At 36.3% G+C, this 16,783-nt stretch overlaps 2 protein-coding genes across 7 annotated transcripts in view; one reads left to right on the top strand and one right to left on the bottom strand.

Moving 5' to 3' along the window:
* Psf2 (DNA replication complex GINS protein PSF2-like protein) overlaps window positions 1-719 on the top strand; it is a 66,359-nt gene extending 65,640 nt beyond the window's left edge. Inside the window, exon 5 of the mRNA XM_081755163.1 lies at window positions 24-719. Within this exon, the coding sequence (XP_081611289.1) occupies window positions 24-59 (36 nt within the window). The 3' untranslated portion in view covers window positions 60-719. The remainder of the gene's footprint in view (window positions 1-23) is intronic.
* Window positions 720-6,008: 5,289 nt separating this feature from the next.
* The window catches only part of LOC145683709 (uncharacterized), a 142,876-nt gene continuing 132,101 nt past the window's right edge, over window positions 6,009-16,783 (bottom strand). For all 6 annotated transcript variants that reach the window (XM_081755156.1, XM_081755158.1, XM_081755159.1 and 3 more), the window contains 3 exons: window positions 14,402-14,437; window positions 10,271-10,396; window positions 6,009-7,413 (listed from right to left, as the gene is read on the bottom strand). In XM_081755156.1, coding sequence (XP_081611282.1) covers window positions 7,403-7,413; window positions 10,271-10,396; window positions 14,402-14,437 — 173 coding nt within the window. In that variant the 3' untranslated portion in view covers window positions 6,009-7,402. The remainder of the gene's footprint in view (window positions 7,414-10,270; window positions 10,397-14,401; window positions 14,438-16,783) is intronic.

Here is a 16,783-nt window from a genome sequence, read left to right as displayed (position 1 = left end):
TTTTATTAACTTTTTAATTTCAGAATACACAGCGGCCACAGACATCAACTCAAGATTAAGTTTCCGAAAGTAGAGGAGTATACCCTGTAACTGCGTTTGCTTCTGAACATAAAAGTGAACTTGTGTGTCATTAAATAGGTCAGTGTTAAGTGAAAGATTCGGAATCCTCTTTTTCATCGATTAAGAGAGTTTTAGTTGTTCCAGTAATTTTAAGGTTTTCAAGAATAGCCTTTTTACATTTTAATACAAATTTTTCACGTGACTTGAATTTCTAATATATTTTAGTAAAAATCTGTACTCACTAAAGCATCCAAGTGCTAAAATGATAAACCGACGCCACTTTCAGTGACATTCTGTCATTTTCATTAAGCATGGATTTTTTCTTTAATTATTAGTATGGATTTTATTACGTCATTCAAATGAGTAATATATTATTAAAATAATACACACACTTCTTATATCGTGTTTCATCCGGTAGAATCTCAGTTGTATGTAGAAGTGGAGCATGTTGCTAGGTTAAAGTGAGTTGCTGATTGTTCTCTGTCGTAATGATAGTGATAATTTCAAAACGTAAGAACTTTGTAAGTACTTATTAAAGCATGTACATTTATGAAGTTGTATTTTAAGATTTTGTACGTCAATATAAGTATTTTATACTGCACTTTTTTATTGTGTACTTTTTTCAGTCAATACTTAAGTAAATATGTGGTCATCTTTTACCAATCATGTTTTATTTTCCTTATGATGAAGTGTATTCGGTTCATTTATAAGGTGAAATCTTTGAGTTTTACGTCCCACGGTTATGCCGGTTAGGCTAAAGGAGACGGTGATGATGAGAGATGAGGGAAATGGTGGAATGAAGAAAGTGGGAGGAAACGGGAGAACCCCGAGAAAACCCACGAGCACGGTGTTTGTCCACCACAAAGTTCACTTGGCGGGGGCTGGGATCGAACCCGGGACCCCGAGCACCAGAGGTGAACGCTTCATTTATAAGGTATTCACTAGAAAAACAAATATCTGATTGATCGCTAGACTCAAACTTCGTTCCCTAATCTGGCGGTTATTTTATTATTTGAGCTACAGAGTACAAAGACTGTTCCACATCTGGTTCCAAACGATGACCCAGCAACGTATTTTCCCTTGTTGTTCACCTCTGGAAGACTCCGTTGTTCCATTACTCTTCTACAACTTTCCAGAGTCAACTCAAAGTTATCATAGGATTCTTGCCTAAAGCTCTCTTAAGCAGTCCAAACCCCAAAATGTACACTCATGTCCAAAATTATTGTCGCGTGTCTATAAATATGTAGTTCTAGGAATATAATTTGATAACGAATTCGTCCGGTATTTCTTATAATTATGTTAGTATGTCTACAATCGACAAAGACATGTATGTGGCAAATTTCATGTCAAAAGAGCAGTAAATCTTTCTTGTCCATTTAGCAACATTTCGTTTTACTCATTCTAATTTTCGTATTTATAATTCTTTTCCTATGAAATTTACCACAAATATACATTTTCTGATTATGCACATAGTATTAAAAGTGTCTTGCAAAATCATTATCAAATTATATTCTTACAAGAAGACACGTTACAGATATGCGAAAATCATTTTGGACATGGGTGTACATTGGACTTATTTCTGCAGACTCCACAGGTAACTCGTTGAAGGGTAAGGTTTGTATTCTGATTGTCTCCTTCATATTCTGGTAGAATGCGAAGACTGATCTTGATGTGTGTGATAAAGCTTTTTCTTGATGAATGTTGATCTCGTTCCCAGACATTTCCAGTAACTCCTGCTCATAAATCTGCCTCAGGATATCCTCCTGACAGTACTGCGGTTTTATATTCCAGCTCTTCTTCACCCTGCGAATCTTTCGTTTTCTTTGCTGACATCAGTTGGCAACTACCGTAAACCCTTTCGGTAAATCTTTTTTTATGCTCGGAACCACCTTGTGAAGTGTTCCACGCCTGTGTCTCTGTAGATGATGGGTCTTGGTTTGCGCATTAGAAAATGCCCATTCACCTTTCACCCAATGTAGCGACTTACAGCCACCTTTAATTTCGTAGATGACGGTTGTACAGCTTCTGAACGAAGTCGGTGTGGCATGACTACCTGCCTTGAAAATCTTCCAAGATCAAGTCGTTGATGAAAGCTGCGATTGATAGTTCCCAACAACATATTCAGGCGATTCGGCATGTGACTTTGGATCGAGGGGTACTCTTGCATGGCTATTCTGCGAAATTTTACGGGCGTCCTGGTGGTAGCTTGTGTATACGGCCGTGTTGTTGAAGAATCGAACGCTGGGACCACAAGATCCTTATAATAGCCGATTACATTCCCGATTAAAAAAGTAAAGCACAATCGATGTTCTTACACTGCTTCCTGATCATTGAAACCTTAGGCCTACTGCATACTGGAAACGATTGTTCACCCTAACTAAGTGCTTAGTCTTATGGAGGAGCGCATGCCGGCGACGGAGCCAGAAAAGTCGTCGAGGTATCTCCAAACAGGGAGACATCTCGGAGATGAAACAGTTGTGCAACAGCTCAAAATACATGGAAGTAAATTGCAGCCTGCACACCGGCAACAAGACAGTTGCTCAAAACTCTCTGTGCAGTGAATTAAAAAAAAAAAAAAAAAAAAATGTGGGTAATGTTTTCAATTAGTGATGAAGGCAATGAAAAGCTAATTGAAGAAATAAAAAACGTAAAAAAAAAATAAACCTTTTGCAACAATATTCTAATGTGAATTTGAAATTTAAAAAAAAAAGAAGAAATGTGGGACGAAATGTGTTACGGTGTTCTAGAAACTGGAATGAGCTGTCCAGCCAAGAAAGAAGTAAAACAGGTAGGTACATTTGAGGAGGGCAGGGAGCTGAAATGAGAAACACATACTTTTTAATAAATTGTATACTAATATATTAACGAAAACTGTGAAGCTCTTAGGCCGGTGAACAATCTTGCGCCCCCCGCCCGGGGAGGGGAGGATGTGAAATGTCGGCTAATGTGTTCTGTAGTTACATATCGCTGTTATACTAGACCCTACTATCTTCATTAATTGATTTTATTCAAGAAGAAGTACAGATAAAATTATCATTTTCCTTTCTATTACAAATAATAATAACAAAGCTTAACTGTATAGTATTCTGCTTTAAAAAAAAATAAAGAGTGCGCGGAAAGAACATGGAATGCCCTATTTTGAACGATTTTTGTTTTTTACGTCAATCGATATATATCGATGAGGTTTCTGAACGTATATTTATTTGTCATAGAGTCCCATGTGAAACATCCTTTTGAAAAGCACGAAAAATGAAGGAACGTTGCTGAATAAACGATTGAAGTCCGATTTCCTGCTGAATAATGATGGTAGTGACTAGGACCTTTTAGTTGTGTTTGATTCCAGCCATAAGATTCTGATGTTTACCAATGCCTGCTTTGAAGTGACAGAACTGGAGGAAATCTTTACACTTATAGCCACACAATCCACCGTGATACAAACATATCGTATCGGGATGACCACATCCGCATCTTGGATAATAGTAATACTTATTATTGGTCCAAAATTACGCCACTCCCTGAAAATTCGAGGGCAAATAAGTTTAGAATCAGGAAAAAATTATATATCCAGTGCTTGAAAGTAACCAGCATCTTCACCATGTTGAAATATGAGATTGTTCTAATTCTAGGTTCTAATTTGGGGGTTTGTAGCGGGAGGTACAATAATTAAATTTCATGAATCAAACTTAAAAAGATTTTAATAGAGCTAATTTTGAATGTGAATTTACGTGCCTGTAAATGAATTGTCTTATGCACTTGGAAAGCCTAGCACAAACAGATTTCTCTGACACACACCTGGTAAGTTCTGATGAGGATGAAACTTCCAATTCCATGCTTTTGATTACTGCACAGCTCCAACCCTGATGTAGTTCTTGTTGCTGGTGAATTACGAGATTGCCTCGTATTACCTCGGAGACAGAGTATTGATGACTAGTAGTCCTGTACTAGTCGTATAGTGGTTATGTCGAACACCCACTTTTCCGTGATGTTAAAAACTTGAAAGGAGTAGAGAACTTGTCGTTATGTCCATGGTGACGATAGAGATGCTGAACCAATTCCATGAACTACTTAAACTGCATGAACACCCAGATCTGTGGAAACTGCCTCTTTCTTGAAATTACCAAATATTTTATATGAGGATCTTTCCTTAGGTTGATAATCTAAAAGCTCGTGGACGTGACGTAAAGCCACGTGCAATAATAAAAGTGTTCCGAGTCCGGGTCCCAGAAGTTCTAGAACAAATTTCGAAATTTAGAAAGAAAGAAGTATGTCTGTGCTAGCTTTTAGTAATGAGTTCAGTTATATAAGTAAAGCTGTCATAAGCGCATAAATTTACAGACATGATTGTATAATAGAGTTACATCGTGAATTCTTCAGATACAATTGTTTACAAGTAAACTCATTTCCGTATTTTCGTATTTCATAAAGTAAAAAATGAGAATCAGATTTAACTTGAAAATAAAATCTAAGATTGGTACTACCACAGTACAATAAAAATAAAAGTTAGAGCATTGAACGGCTGAGAGGAGGAGGTGGAGGTCGATTAGGAAAATTGCTTTTTTTTTTCTTTTCTAAATTTAACCATAAATTATAGTGTTCACGGTTTCGTGGGTGAGGGAAAAAAAGTTCACTTAATCATAGAAATTTAGGGAAATTAATACCAAAATTTTAATGTGAATCCTTTTATATATGACTATAAATGATATTGTTGGAATCCATTTAGTCTATATCGGAATTTCAGTGTATTGAAGTTTGTTAATTTTGTGTGATATTACGTAACCTTAATTCTTGTTTATTGTATTAAAATGAGCCCCAGAAACAAAAAAAGCACCACTCGTTGGTTATGAAGTTTCCGTGAATGTGATCTTGTCTTGTTATCGTGTATTTTATCATCTTTAAAATTCACTCATACGCTATCAAATAGAACCTACTTCCCCTTAAAGTCGGTCCTTATCATTTCGACACCAAATGTATGTACAGTCAGCGACAAAAGTTGTTTCTGTTTGATGAAATTAGTTTCGTAAATAAATTCAGAACGGAAGAACAATTTGAATTCAGATTTCAGTAAATTAAAAAAAGAATGTTATTTTCTGTACTTTCCAGCCATACCACCGTTAAGTCCAAAATAAATTTTACCAAACGGAAAGAAATTTTGTTGTTGATGGTACACCCATGTACAAAATGATTGTTGCATATCTATAACTGTCTCCTTGTAAGAATATAATTTGATAATGATTTTTCAGGGTACTTTTAATGCTGATACTATGTGTATAATCGGGAAAGGTATATTTGTGGTAAATTCCATAGGAAAAGAATTATAAATACGAAAATTAGAATGAGTAAAACAAAATGTCGCTAAATTGACATGGAAGTTGTATTTTCGTTGTATTGTTCTTATTTACTGCTCTTTTGACAAGAACTTTGCCACATACATGTCTTTTCCGATTATACACATACTAACATCATAAGAAACAGCGGGCGAATTCGCTTTCAAGTTATAATTCCTACAACAACATATTTATAGACATGCGACAATAATTTTGGATATGAGTGTACATCGTCTGCGAATATAAGTAGTTAGCTCAAGTCATCAAATGTTCGACTGCTGTTTCAAATTTAGTTTTTTAAAAAAAAATAAGTTTTACGTCCCACAGTTATGCCGGCTAGGCTAAAGGAGACTGTGATGATGAGAAATTAATGAAATGATTGAATGAAGAAAGTGGGAGGAAACGGGAGAACTCCGCTCTCACGCACACGATGTTTGTCCAGCACAAAGCTCAATTGGCGCGAGCTGGGATCGAACCAGAGATCATACACCAGAGGTCAACGCTCAACCACTGAATTACCGCGGCCCAATTTAAATTTTTAGTCGTATAGCTTAACAAGAATAAGTAATAAATTCTAAAAAAAATTGGAGATAATGATTAAATAAAACCAATAATGTGTTACTTATTTTATTATTTTAATTTTCGGAATAGTATTTTAATGGATTTGAGCTATTTGCTTTAAACTTTAGTTCTGTGGAAATTATCAGTGGGCTATGAAGAAAATATAAATAAAAAGGATCATAGGTTACTGTTAAAATGTATACAAAGTTGTACGTCTATTGGAAAGATGTGACTTAACAGCCGTTAATCCAGATCTGATATGTACATATCTTTTTTTTTTTCTATCCCCTGAATCTTATCTCTACTTAACAATCCACAGTCTTTACAAAGTATTGTGTATTCTCCTTCATCAGTGACATTTTAAAAATATATCTCAACACACTAATACAGCATAGACCACAATGAGATTTAACATTATAAACGTTAATAATTCCGTACAGAAAACATGTACAGTAATGATAGATAGATAACGCATTGAATTCAGCACATTAAAAGTTTTTGTTTTGATTATCTGACTTCAGACAAGATGGCGACATCATGCAGTGTACAGCAGTGTGTTTCCGTTGTGAACAAGTATACGAAAATTAAATTACCCATACCTGCAGAAAGAAAAGTTTAGACAACATTTTAAGTGCACCCTCCAAGAGAAAATCATGCAGAGCCAACCATTGTGTATTGTACACCTGAATACGTTGCTCACCAGTCATCTACAAGATTCCCGTCGAGACTTGTACGATTATCTTCATGATGAGAATGTTTTTGCAGAGAGACAGTGTCCATTTTGACCATGATTTTCGTAAAAGAAAATGAAAAACAAGCTATATCAACGAGCCTAGTAATTTTACTGTAGGTTATTCCTGTACATAGATATCAAAGTTTATAGTGGCAAATCTTATTTTAGTTCAGTTCGTATAAGTAACATAACGAAAACATAATAAGATAAATACGTACCTTGAAGTGCCAATTTATTTATGCTAGCAATAATTTCTTTGACCCTCGTGGTCTCTTCCCAGATCGCTTGGTTAATTACGAGAAATAATTATATGAATTCTCGGATTACTTTGTTCTTCCTACACCGAGTGACCAAGAAAGAGAGCATGAGCGGTTCTAGAGAATTGGTCACTGCAATAAATGAATTGGCATTCTAACGTGTTATATTATTAAGTCAAGAAAAATGTGACTGACAGTTTCCGTATATCATTATTTCTCAACACATCTGTCTTTCATCGTAAAATTGTATCATCAAGATGTTTCTAGTGACGTTTATTTTATTTTACTTGAAAATGAATAATATCACATACTCATATCTTTCTCAGGAGAAAAGGACGAATGTGATACTGTCTTTTTATTATTTTTTGTTTCTTTTTGTAAATGTTAGTGTTTATTATTATATTTTTGTAAATGTTAGAATTTTAGTTGATTTCAGAACATTCGTTGTTCCCGGGAGAGTTTGTTCTTCAAACGACATCTGTAAAAGAAAAATACAATGTTAGTTTATAAATAGAGTTATTTATAATTTAAATCATCATAATATCTCATTAAGAATGCTTCATGTTGTCATCTTTCTAATGTTATAATGAAGAGTTTGATGAGAGTATATTTCAATGCTAGTCTCACCGTAATAGGTACCGGAGTGAAAGGGGCACTCCCTTGTGAGTGCCCAATCTTAATGGGTGACGGAGTGTAAGGAGCGTTCCTTGTGCGTGCCCAATCATAATAGGTAGTGGGGTGTAAGAAGCACTCCCTTGTAAGCATCCAAACGCCAACCTCACTTCCTGGTAGCGCACCGTCGATAATGCAGGCTAATGAGGCTCTGTCGACTGGTTACACCAGGATAAACATGTTATAATAAAAGGGAATGGCAGTACCTGTTTGTGCAATTGTGTTGATCGTGACCGGGACAAATGACGTGGATGACGACGTCCCCTTAAAACTAATAATAATAATTAATAGGTAGGGTTGGTCTCGTTCAAAATTAATTCTAGTTTATAAAATACTCCTTTTTTCTGAATTTTCGAAAACTGGGCATGAGGTTTTCGATTGACGAATATAATTTCGTTCTACTCAATTACGTCTATAGATTGGTGTATGTTTCATCTTTGGAGTTTTTTTTCTTCGTTAAATGCTAATAACATTGTTGAAATTTTGGAAAAGGCGTTAATAAAGTAAATTTCAAATCAATGATGGATATGTAGGAGCCAAGCATTAATCACTTAACGTGTTAAATAATCGTATGACAATTCTCTGTACCATTTTTCTTTAACAGAGTTGCGAGGACTCAATGTTTGTTGTATCTTTATTTCCGATGTGGTTTCAACGGTGTACTGACCTTGGTACACACTTGGTTGAAAAAGCGTAAAAGCTTTTTTTAGGCCACTCATCCTGAATAAGGTTTTCCTGGGTTTTCCCCATTCACAGTAGGCAAATGCTGGAATGGTACCAAAGAGCAAGTCCCAGGTCGCTTCCTTCCCTTTCGTCGGATAGTATGTTCGCCGAGGACGTCATCCCTCATACGTGACGGGCTAACATGACCATAGATGCCGAAAGCCCAGAAATCTAATTCCTAACCCTAATCTTAGTGACGGGCTAACATGGCCATAGATGCCGAAAGCCCAGCAATCTAATTCCTAATCCTAATCTTAGTGACGGGCTAACATGGCCATAGATGCCGAAAGCCCAGAAATCTAATTCCTAATAATAGTGACGGGCTAACATGGCCATAGATGCCGAAAGCCCAGAAATCTAATTCTAATCCTAGTGACGGGCTAACATGGCCTTAGATGCCGAAAGCCCAGTAATCTAATTCCTAATCCTTATCCTAGTGACGGTCTAACATGGCCGTAGATGCCGAAAGCCCAGAAATCTAATTCCTAATCCTTATCCTAGTGACAGTCTAACATGGCCATAGATGCCGAAAGCCCAGAAATCTAATTTCTAATCCTAATCCTAGTGATGGGCTAACATGGCCATAAATGCCGAAAGCTCAGAAATCTAATTCCTAATCCTAATCCTAGTGACGGGCTAACATGGCCATAGATGCCGAAAGCCCAGAAATGTAATTCCTAATTCTTATCCTAGTGACGGTCTAACATGGCCATAGATGCCGAGAGCCCAGTAATTTAATTCCTAATCCTAATTCTAGTGACGGGCTAACATGGCCTTAGATGCCGAAAGCCCAGAAATCTAATTCCTAATCCTAATCCTAGTGACTGGCTAACATGGCCATAGGTGCCGAAAGCCCAGATATTTAATCCTTAAATCCTGGCTTTGGTGCAATAAAACTAACTGTAAAAATATCTCTACAGCCAAACAAGATGGCTACTGATCTGGAAATTTTAGAATTGAACCTAAATACATGGAATTATTTTGAAGTTAGCCTACATTCTTTTCATTTTTTGTCGTTTTTTAAGTGTCCACTCTCAGCGTTGAAAAAAAACAACAAAAGTTACTGAACTCATTAAAATAAAGACATTGAGTGAGTAATTAATTTCATAGCAAAATTAGTGCCTTATTTTTTATTTATTAAAGTCATACCCAATTTTACAATGATTTAGACAAAGCTTGTTTGTTTCCTACATAGCAGGGATAGTCAATGTGCCGTTCGCAAGTCGTGAGATACCTCGTGGTGGTCTGAGTCAAACTGTCTGCATCGATACTTGTCATTTTTTCTTATTCCATATACCGTGCTATTGAAGATTTAAAAGAGACCACCAGTGATTTCTAAAATTAAAAGTAGACCTTAAAAAGGTTTGTCACCCTGGCTATATTGAACTCACTCAGTTGCACAATAGATGTTCTCGCGGGTTTTCCTGCAATAATGGCGGACACCGACTGATTCTCACACAGCTGCATTCGTCCTGCTGTCCGAAGATTTTCAATCTATTGGGATCTTGCCCTCTACAGACACGTTCTGTACTGTGAGTTTCGTTCGAATTCGATTATATATGCGAGAAGTTCCATTAAAGCGTCTTGCAGATTATATGATAAATATTATCAATGCACTGGAAATTTTAGAAATAAATGAAGCACTTCGCCGAATAATGCTATATGGGACATTTTGGAATGTGAGAGTTATCAGTGGAGACATGCTATCTAGATCATTTCTGACAGATACAATTTAGCACTCATAAGGATAGTTATTGCTCAACTATTGATAATATGATTGTATAATGCTTTATTTGCTTCTCCCTTGAAGGCCAAGAACATACTACTACTTTTCTCGAATTCACCGAAATGTTACATACACCATTATTCGGGGTGATGTTTTAATTATATATGTATAGATACAACTCGGAAAAAATAGAACTGTTTTAGTAAGTACTTACACGTAACACTTCGCTCCTTTGAATCTGGAATGGTGGAATGCGACACATATCGTGAAGGAGCCAGTCCTATTGCAGATCCATATGGATTCCCCGAGTTAGTTAGCAATGGGTTTGGGAGTGGTGGGCCTGTAAAGTTAACAGAGTAATCCATTTTTAAAAAATGACGATTAAATCTTACTTCGAACAAACGAATCAAATATTTCAAACCATGTCTGTAAGCTAAGATTGAGATTGTCTTAAGATGAGACTTTACGTGGCAAAAGTCTGACGGAAACCCATAGTACTTTACGTGAAGTTTGGGGTGAGTCAACAGTGTGAAGTTTATACAATTTTTGTTGAACTATTACTTGAGCTAGAGGTAAAATCATCATCTAATGGGTAGAGAGCTCAATCTTCCGCACAACCAAGAAAATGTCTACGAGCTCAATCAACGTTCAAACAAACTATGATTTTTGCCTATGATCATCAAAGAATCTTCATATCAGGCAGAGTTTCGTGCGTAAGAAGTGTTACAGCAGTATATTGTTGTGACATCTTACAAAAAACTACACAGGAAAATACACAAAGTTCGATCTCATTTGCTCGAGGGTGGGACATTCTTTCTCCATGACGAGGCTCGTCCACACTTTGAGAATGTCATAAGTGAAAAGCTACATATCTAGAAGAGCTTTCTGTTCCCGATAATGGGGTTTTGGATGGCATACTGAAAGCTCCTGGATGCTGGGAGTCAATCATTGACAAACAGGACTACACTAAAGGCTTATGAAAAAATGCTATAAAAATTAAATAAAAAATAGTTTGCTTATTTATGGGATGGCCCTCGCACATACAACGTATTTAGCTTCTAACCAAATATAGATATACACTATTCCTATTTCTTTTCAAAATACATTTTTTAAAAAAATCTAAAACCAACTTGGAGTATAACATACTATTATACTATTAGCCTGTCTAAACGGGTAACAGTGTACACCCCATTAAGGAATTCGGTTTCTTTTGTGTAAACCAAACTTCTTAAGATGTTAAATTTTACCAAAGTTAGGTTTAAATAAAGCATTTTACTTAAAGTTAAATTTTATAATGAATATATATTTGAAAATAGAAGATATTTAAGTCTTTACATGTGTTGATTGATTTTGAATTTACTGTCCCTTTTAGCAGCGAGGCTACATGAGACGTGGATTTGCAGCTTAACGTGGGATACGAACCACATAAGCTCTCGCCATGAGTCCAATCCGGGTCCCCCACGCCAGCCCGTTAAACCGCTCACCGCTTAGCCACGAATGTGCTGTTTAGATTTGTTGAGTAACCAGGGTATCTATCGGTCACGAAATCAGAAAACGTTCATGAAAGTCAAGAAAAAGTCACGATTTTTTTTTTTTTTTTTTTTTTTTTTTATCTGTACAAATATAAGTACAAACTGGAAAATTTTGTTCTATAAAACGTCAAAATTCATCACCAAAAATATCTATGATCGACTTTAGACGCTACCAAATCGCAAGCAAAGCACGCTTCTATCGCATGCATAAAAATTCGGCCTAATTTACACCCAAATTTGCTCTTGAGAATGCTACGCAGTTTTATGGTTTGCTAAAGAAAATGTCACGAAAAAGTCAAGAAATTTCATTTTGGAATTTTAGTAGACACCCTGGTAACAATTTATTAACTCTAGTTTAGCGTTATATTCCACTGACATACTAGTATTTTGTATTCTGAGAATTATACTAACTGTTCGGAATGAGGCTTCAAGGCCTCCGACACGTAATGTTACGGGATAATGGCATATGCCTGTATATTAACTATGTGTCCGGTATATTCGATTCTGTGCAAACAAAGCATTTGGGATTGCAATATGATCAAGAGGGATTATGACTCTTGGAATCTCGTATGTTCTCTGATGTAGTGGCACGTATAATCTATATCTGCTCCACAAATTACTCTTAACTTATCTTCAGAACTGAGTAGGGTCTACCTCCGCATTCATAAGTATACGTTCCAAAGTTCTGAGTTAGGCCTAAGTGAACTTAAGAGACCAAACATAAATACACAAATTACTCCCAAAAATATTTATTGCATTATATTTCCAATTCCACACGAGAGTTTCCTTCACTAATTATGATACACCTAATTCTCACATAATTAGAGATTCCAATCCATGAGAGCACAACAGAGATCTTTAGATTAGGTATGCATCTTGATTAGATTGCAATCCTACTTCATTTGTTCGCACAGAATCAAACCCAGGAATGCATATTTAATATATAGGCATATGCCATTATTCCGTAACATTACGTGTCCGAAACTTTGAAGCCTCATTCCCAACACTCTACCCCTTTACAAAAATAGCCTTGACCTTATAGTGAACACTGATGATACATACAATATAATAAGATTATAGGAGAGCTAGAACCTAATTCAAATTACAAGAAGCTATTTGGACAACCCAAGTAATCTAACCAACTTTCACATCAATCTGATAAATTATTTCATCATAATAATTAGTTAATAACAAATATCATTTCTGTTTAAGGTTAGTGTAAAGGGACAAGTTTTGCCGATAGGTGTCGCTACAGTCTTCGTATCTCTCCCATGTATTTTTTTACGTTTCACAAAAATTTACAATTTCTCTTATAAATTTCAACTTAGGGACTTCAAATTTTTAGAGAAGGAACTTCATAACCTATTAAAGAGAACAATCCGTGCCGATTTCTTATTTAGAATTTTCTTCACTATTGAAACAGTTTCATTGTTAAAGGTTTGGGTATCCATTTCAACAATCAAGCCATTTCAACAATGAAGAAAATTCTAAATAAAATATCGGCACGGATTGTTCTCTTTAATAGGTTATGAACTTCCTTTTCTAAAAATTTGAAGTCTCTAGGTTGAAATTTATAAGAGAAATTGTAAATTTTCGTGAAAGGTAAAAAATACATGGGAGAGATACGAAGACTGTAGTGCCATCTATCGGCAAAACTTGTCCCTTTAAACCAACCTTAAAGTACAGCTGTAACTACCATTTCGACTTAAAATTCAGATCCGCATGAGGCATTAAAAGAGTTTGATCTTTTTTTCCCTTCCTTTTCCTGTAGATTATCATAACTTGATCCAGTGGCGTATTTAGGAAGGGGGGCTTCCGGGCTTAAGCCCCCCGAAATCTTACTTACTATAGTAAAGTATATGAAATATCTTGCAGAATTTTCATATTTTCAGGCAAAGCCCCCCCGAAAGTTAGCAAAGCCCCTCCCGAAACAAAATCGTAAATACGCCACTGATTGATCCAATTAAATATTTAAACTGATGCTGCAGAATAATTTGATTTTCGATTATTAAGGCTAACTGACCCTCAAAATTAATCTATCCACCTGCACTGCGAGCAGTCTATCGAAGAAGGATGCTAACCGTAATTAGTTCCATAAAGATACATGGGGAATCGATTTTTAATTGTCCTTATCTTGGGATGAACTGGAAAAATTGCCTCACCCACAAATTCGAACTCTAACTTTTGACACTATATTCTGGCTCATAAAAGAGCTCATCCGTGGCTAAGCGGTTAGCGTACGCGCCTTTGGCGTGGGAGGCCCGGGTTCGATTCCCGGCGGGAGCTCATGTGGTTCGGATTCCACGTTAATCAGTAGGTCCATGTCTCATATAGCCTCGCTGCTGAAAAGAGACGTTAAACTCAAAATCAAATCAAATTCTGGCTCATGAAGTAATACTAGAGATTTTCCGCCTTATGCAGAGTCGTTTCGACGTATGATTAGCGTCATACTAAACAACAGACTACTGCAGGAGATTTATGTTAGTCGAACTCTTTAGTATGGCACTAATCGCGCTTCAAAACGACTCTGCATAAGGCCCTTTGTGTCTTGCAGAGCATTAAAAAAAGAAGAAAAATGCAATTCCTTGAGTAAACACTTGCATTAATACTTAGTGTCATGTGAAACAGAAAATAAGCAAATATCCTGAAAACATTCGAGATTCTGTTGAAGGAAAAAAAAAAGGTACGAAGTACTTTGCTATATGCACAATGTGTATTGTTGTTAGAAGATGCATTAATGTAATATACTTTACACATAAAAGAAAACTGCGATAGAAATAATGAATAAATCATTGTTCATCATTGCACCTTACCAGCTGATTTTACTTCACGTTTCACAGGAAAAGCAACTGGAAATAAAACACAAGCATATGAAAATTGTAGACATTATTCTGCTGTTCACTTTTTCTTTTACATTTTCCTTTTAACACACTTACAACATTCTATACTTTAGAATCACACACGAGAAATAAAGAAAGCTTTTGTTGGGAATTTACTTGAATTTGTTGGTGCTTTTCTGTTTGAATGCTAAGGAACTTTTATGTGCATCAAACTGCATTTCGTTCGATTTTAGATCATGAGAGTATGTTAGATAACATTGGCTCCATGAGTTTTCCCAGAATTTCGTCGTTTCTATCAGTAGCGTACGCAGGAATTTATTTCCAGGGGGTCCAAACTCAATATGAGGGTATTTTATATTAAAATTTCCCTTAAAATTAGGCTAAATCTTCACAAAAGTCGAATTTGGGGGGATCCGGACCCCCGGGACCCACCCCCTGCGTACATCCCTGGTTTCTATCAATTTTTCATTGAGTCAGTCTTTTCACCATTAGTCACTGGACTTATGACCTACCTCCTTTACCCTATAAGCATGACGTAGTGTATTAAAATAAATGAACAACAATGTTGTTATAACACATTCAAAATACTACTAAGGTATATAAAGCAACACAAGAAGCGTTCGGAAAGTAACCTCCTATTGGTCACTGTGCGTCAAGTAGTGAGAGCAGTGCTTCCATCTTTGCACAGACGTACGCGGTAGATCAGTCTGCATCCAGCCATGGTAGAGTGTCTGATCAGTAGTTCCACTTTTGTAGCGTCTTAAAGTGTGTGCTGCAATAGAAAACCCCGCCAAGTGCGAGCTGTTATAGTTTCTTTTCGGTAAAACAATGCTCGGCAGCAGGAATTCATCGGGAACTTTGTGTCGTGTATCGATCAATTGACATGAGTGAAGGAGTTGTTTGTGAATGGGTTCGTTCGTTTAAAAATTGACGAACAAACATTCGAATAGAGGAGTGGTAGGTGCAGTCAGTGGTCACTGACGAACTCGTTCAAAATAATTGATGGAAAAGTTCTTGAAAATCAATGTTTCACCATCTTGGAGCTTTCCGATGAAGTTCCAAAAATTTCCAGGATTGTGTTATATGAATTCGTGACACAGACGTTAGGCTACAGGAAGTACTGTGGCTCAAAGCATAAAAATCTCACAGGCGGGAGATTTTTATGCTGATGGAATTTCTAAGCTAGTGCAGATATATGATAAGTGCTTGAATGTTTATGTAAACTACGTTAAAAAGTAGAGAAAAGAAGTAGTTTTCAGATGTATATAATAAATTCTTCTTATTTACTTTGGTGTTTGTTTTTTACCCAATCGGAGTTTACTTTCTAAATGGCCCCCGTAGAATAAAAGAAAAATGAGCTACAAGTGCCACTGGAAATATTTGACTAGAAAACATGATACAACTATAATTTTCTTCTATTATTTGTGTAAAAATTACAATTAGTCAATTAGTATTACTATGTATGTAACTACAATTTTTCTTGTTCAGTTTTATTAAATGGTGGCCGTTTCGTACACTATCTTATTGATGATATCAGTCTGCAATCACATGTAAGAATTAATTAGAAGAATGGTTTAGAACAGAATCTGGAAAGCATTAAGGACTTGCCTATTGCCCCTATAATGTTATGTTTCAGGAAGCATGGAAATTGTATTCATAGACTGATGGATACTTGTCTTTGAAAATTGCAACATCAAGGTTGAATTACGGGAATATGTCCACACTCAAGAATTTGTACTACAGTGTACGACATAACGATTGCAAATTCAGAAGGCTGCCGGACTCTCCATACGGAGATCGTAATAGTACTCCAAAAGGCCGGTTGAAGTAGTACTCAGGTACTGGATCGTGGACAAATTAGAAAAAAGCGCGTGATCAAGCGTCCTTATACGTCTCCGACATCAAAGGGTTTAACATAAACAGACACATGATTAGCCCATGGAAAAATGGATTCTCCTGTCTTAAAATTGGCACGCTCACAAAGTATGCAACCACAGCATTGATTCAAATGTGGAAGCACTGGAAAGAAGAAACATGTACACAGCAACTATCGATTAGTTGGTTACTCAATATTACTACATTTCGGGATGACAAACTTCTTGGTCGTATGGCTATTAAGGACCATACAGCATCATTTCCCTTCGTCATTGGATCGCGGTAACGGGTATGGACTTACCTGGTCGAAAGTTTGACAACTGCGATATCTTTCTCTTCGTTTCCATTGATTCAAACCCACAAACCCATGAGTCTACAATGGGCACGTGAGCAACGTCACTGGCGTGCTAAATGGCGAATGGTCGTGTTTTCGGACAAATTTCACTACAGCTTGTCTTACAATAGGAATTACGCTAACCT

The sequence above is a fragment of the Thermobia domestica genome, chromosome 4, assembly GCF_964235325.1.
Source record: "Thermobia domestica chromosome 4, izTheDome1.hap1.1, whole genome shotgun sequence".
Classification (NCBI taxonomy): domain Eukaryota; kingdom Metazoa; phylum Arthropoda; class Insecta; order Zygentoma; family Lepismatidae; genus Thermobia; species Thermobia domestica.
The sequence above is the reverse complement of the archived record's forward strand: the minus strand, read 5'-3'. Positions and strand labels throughout refer to the sequence as shown.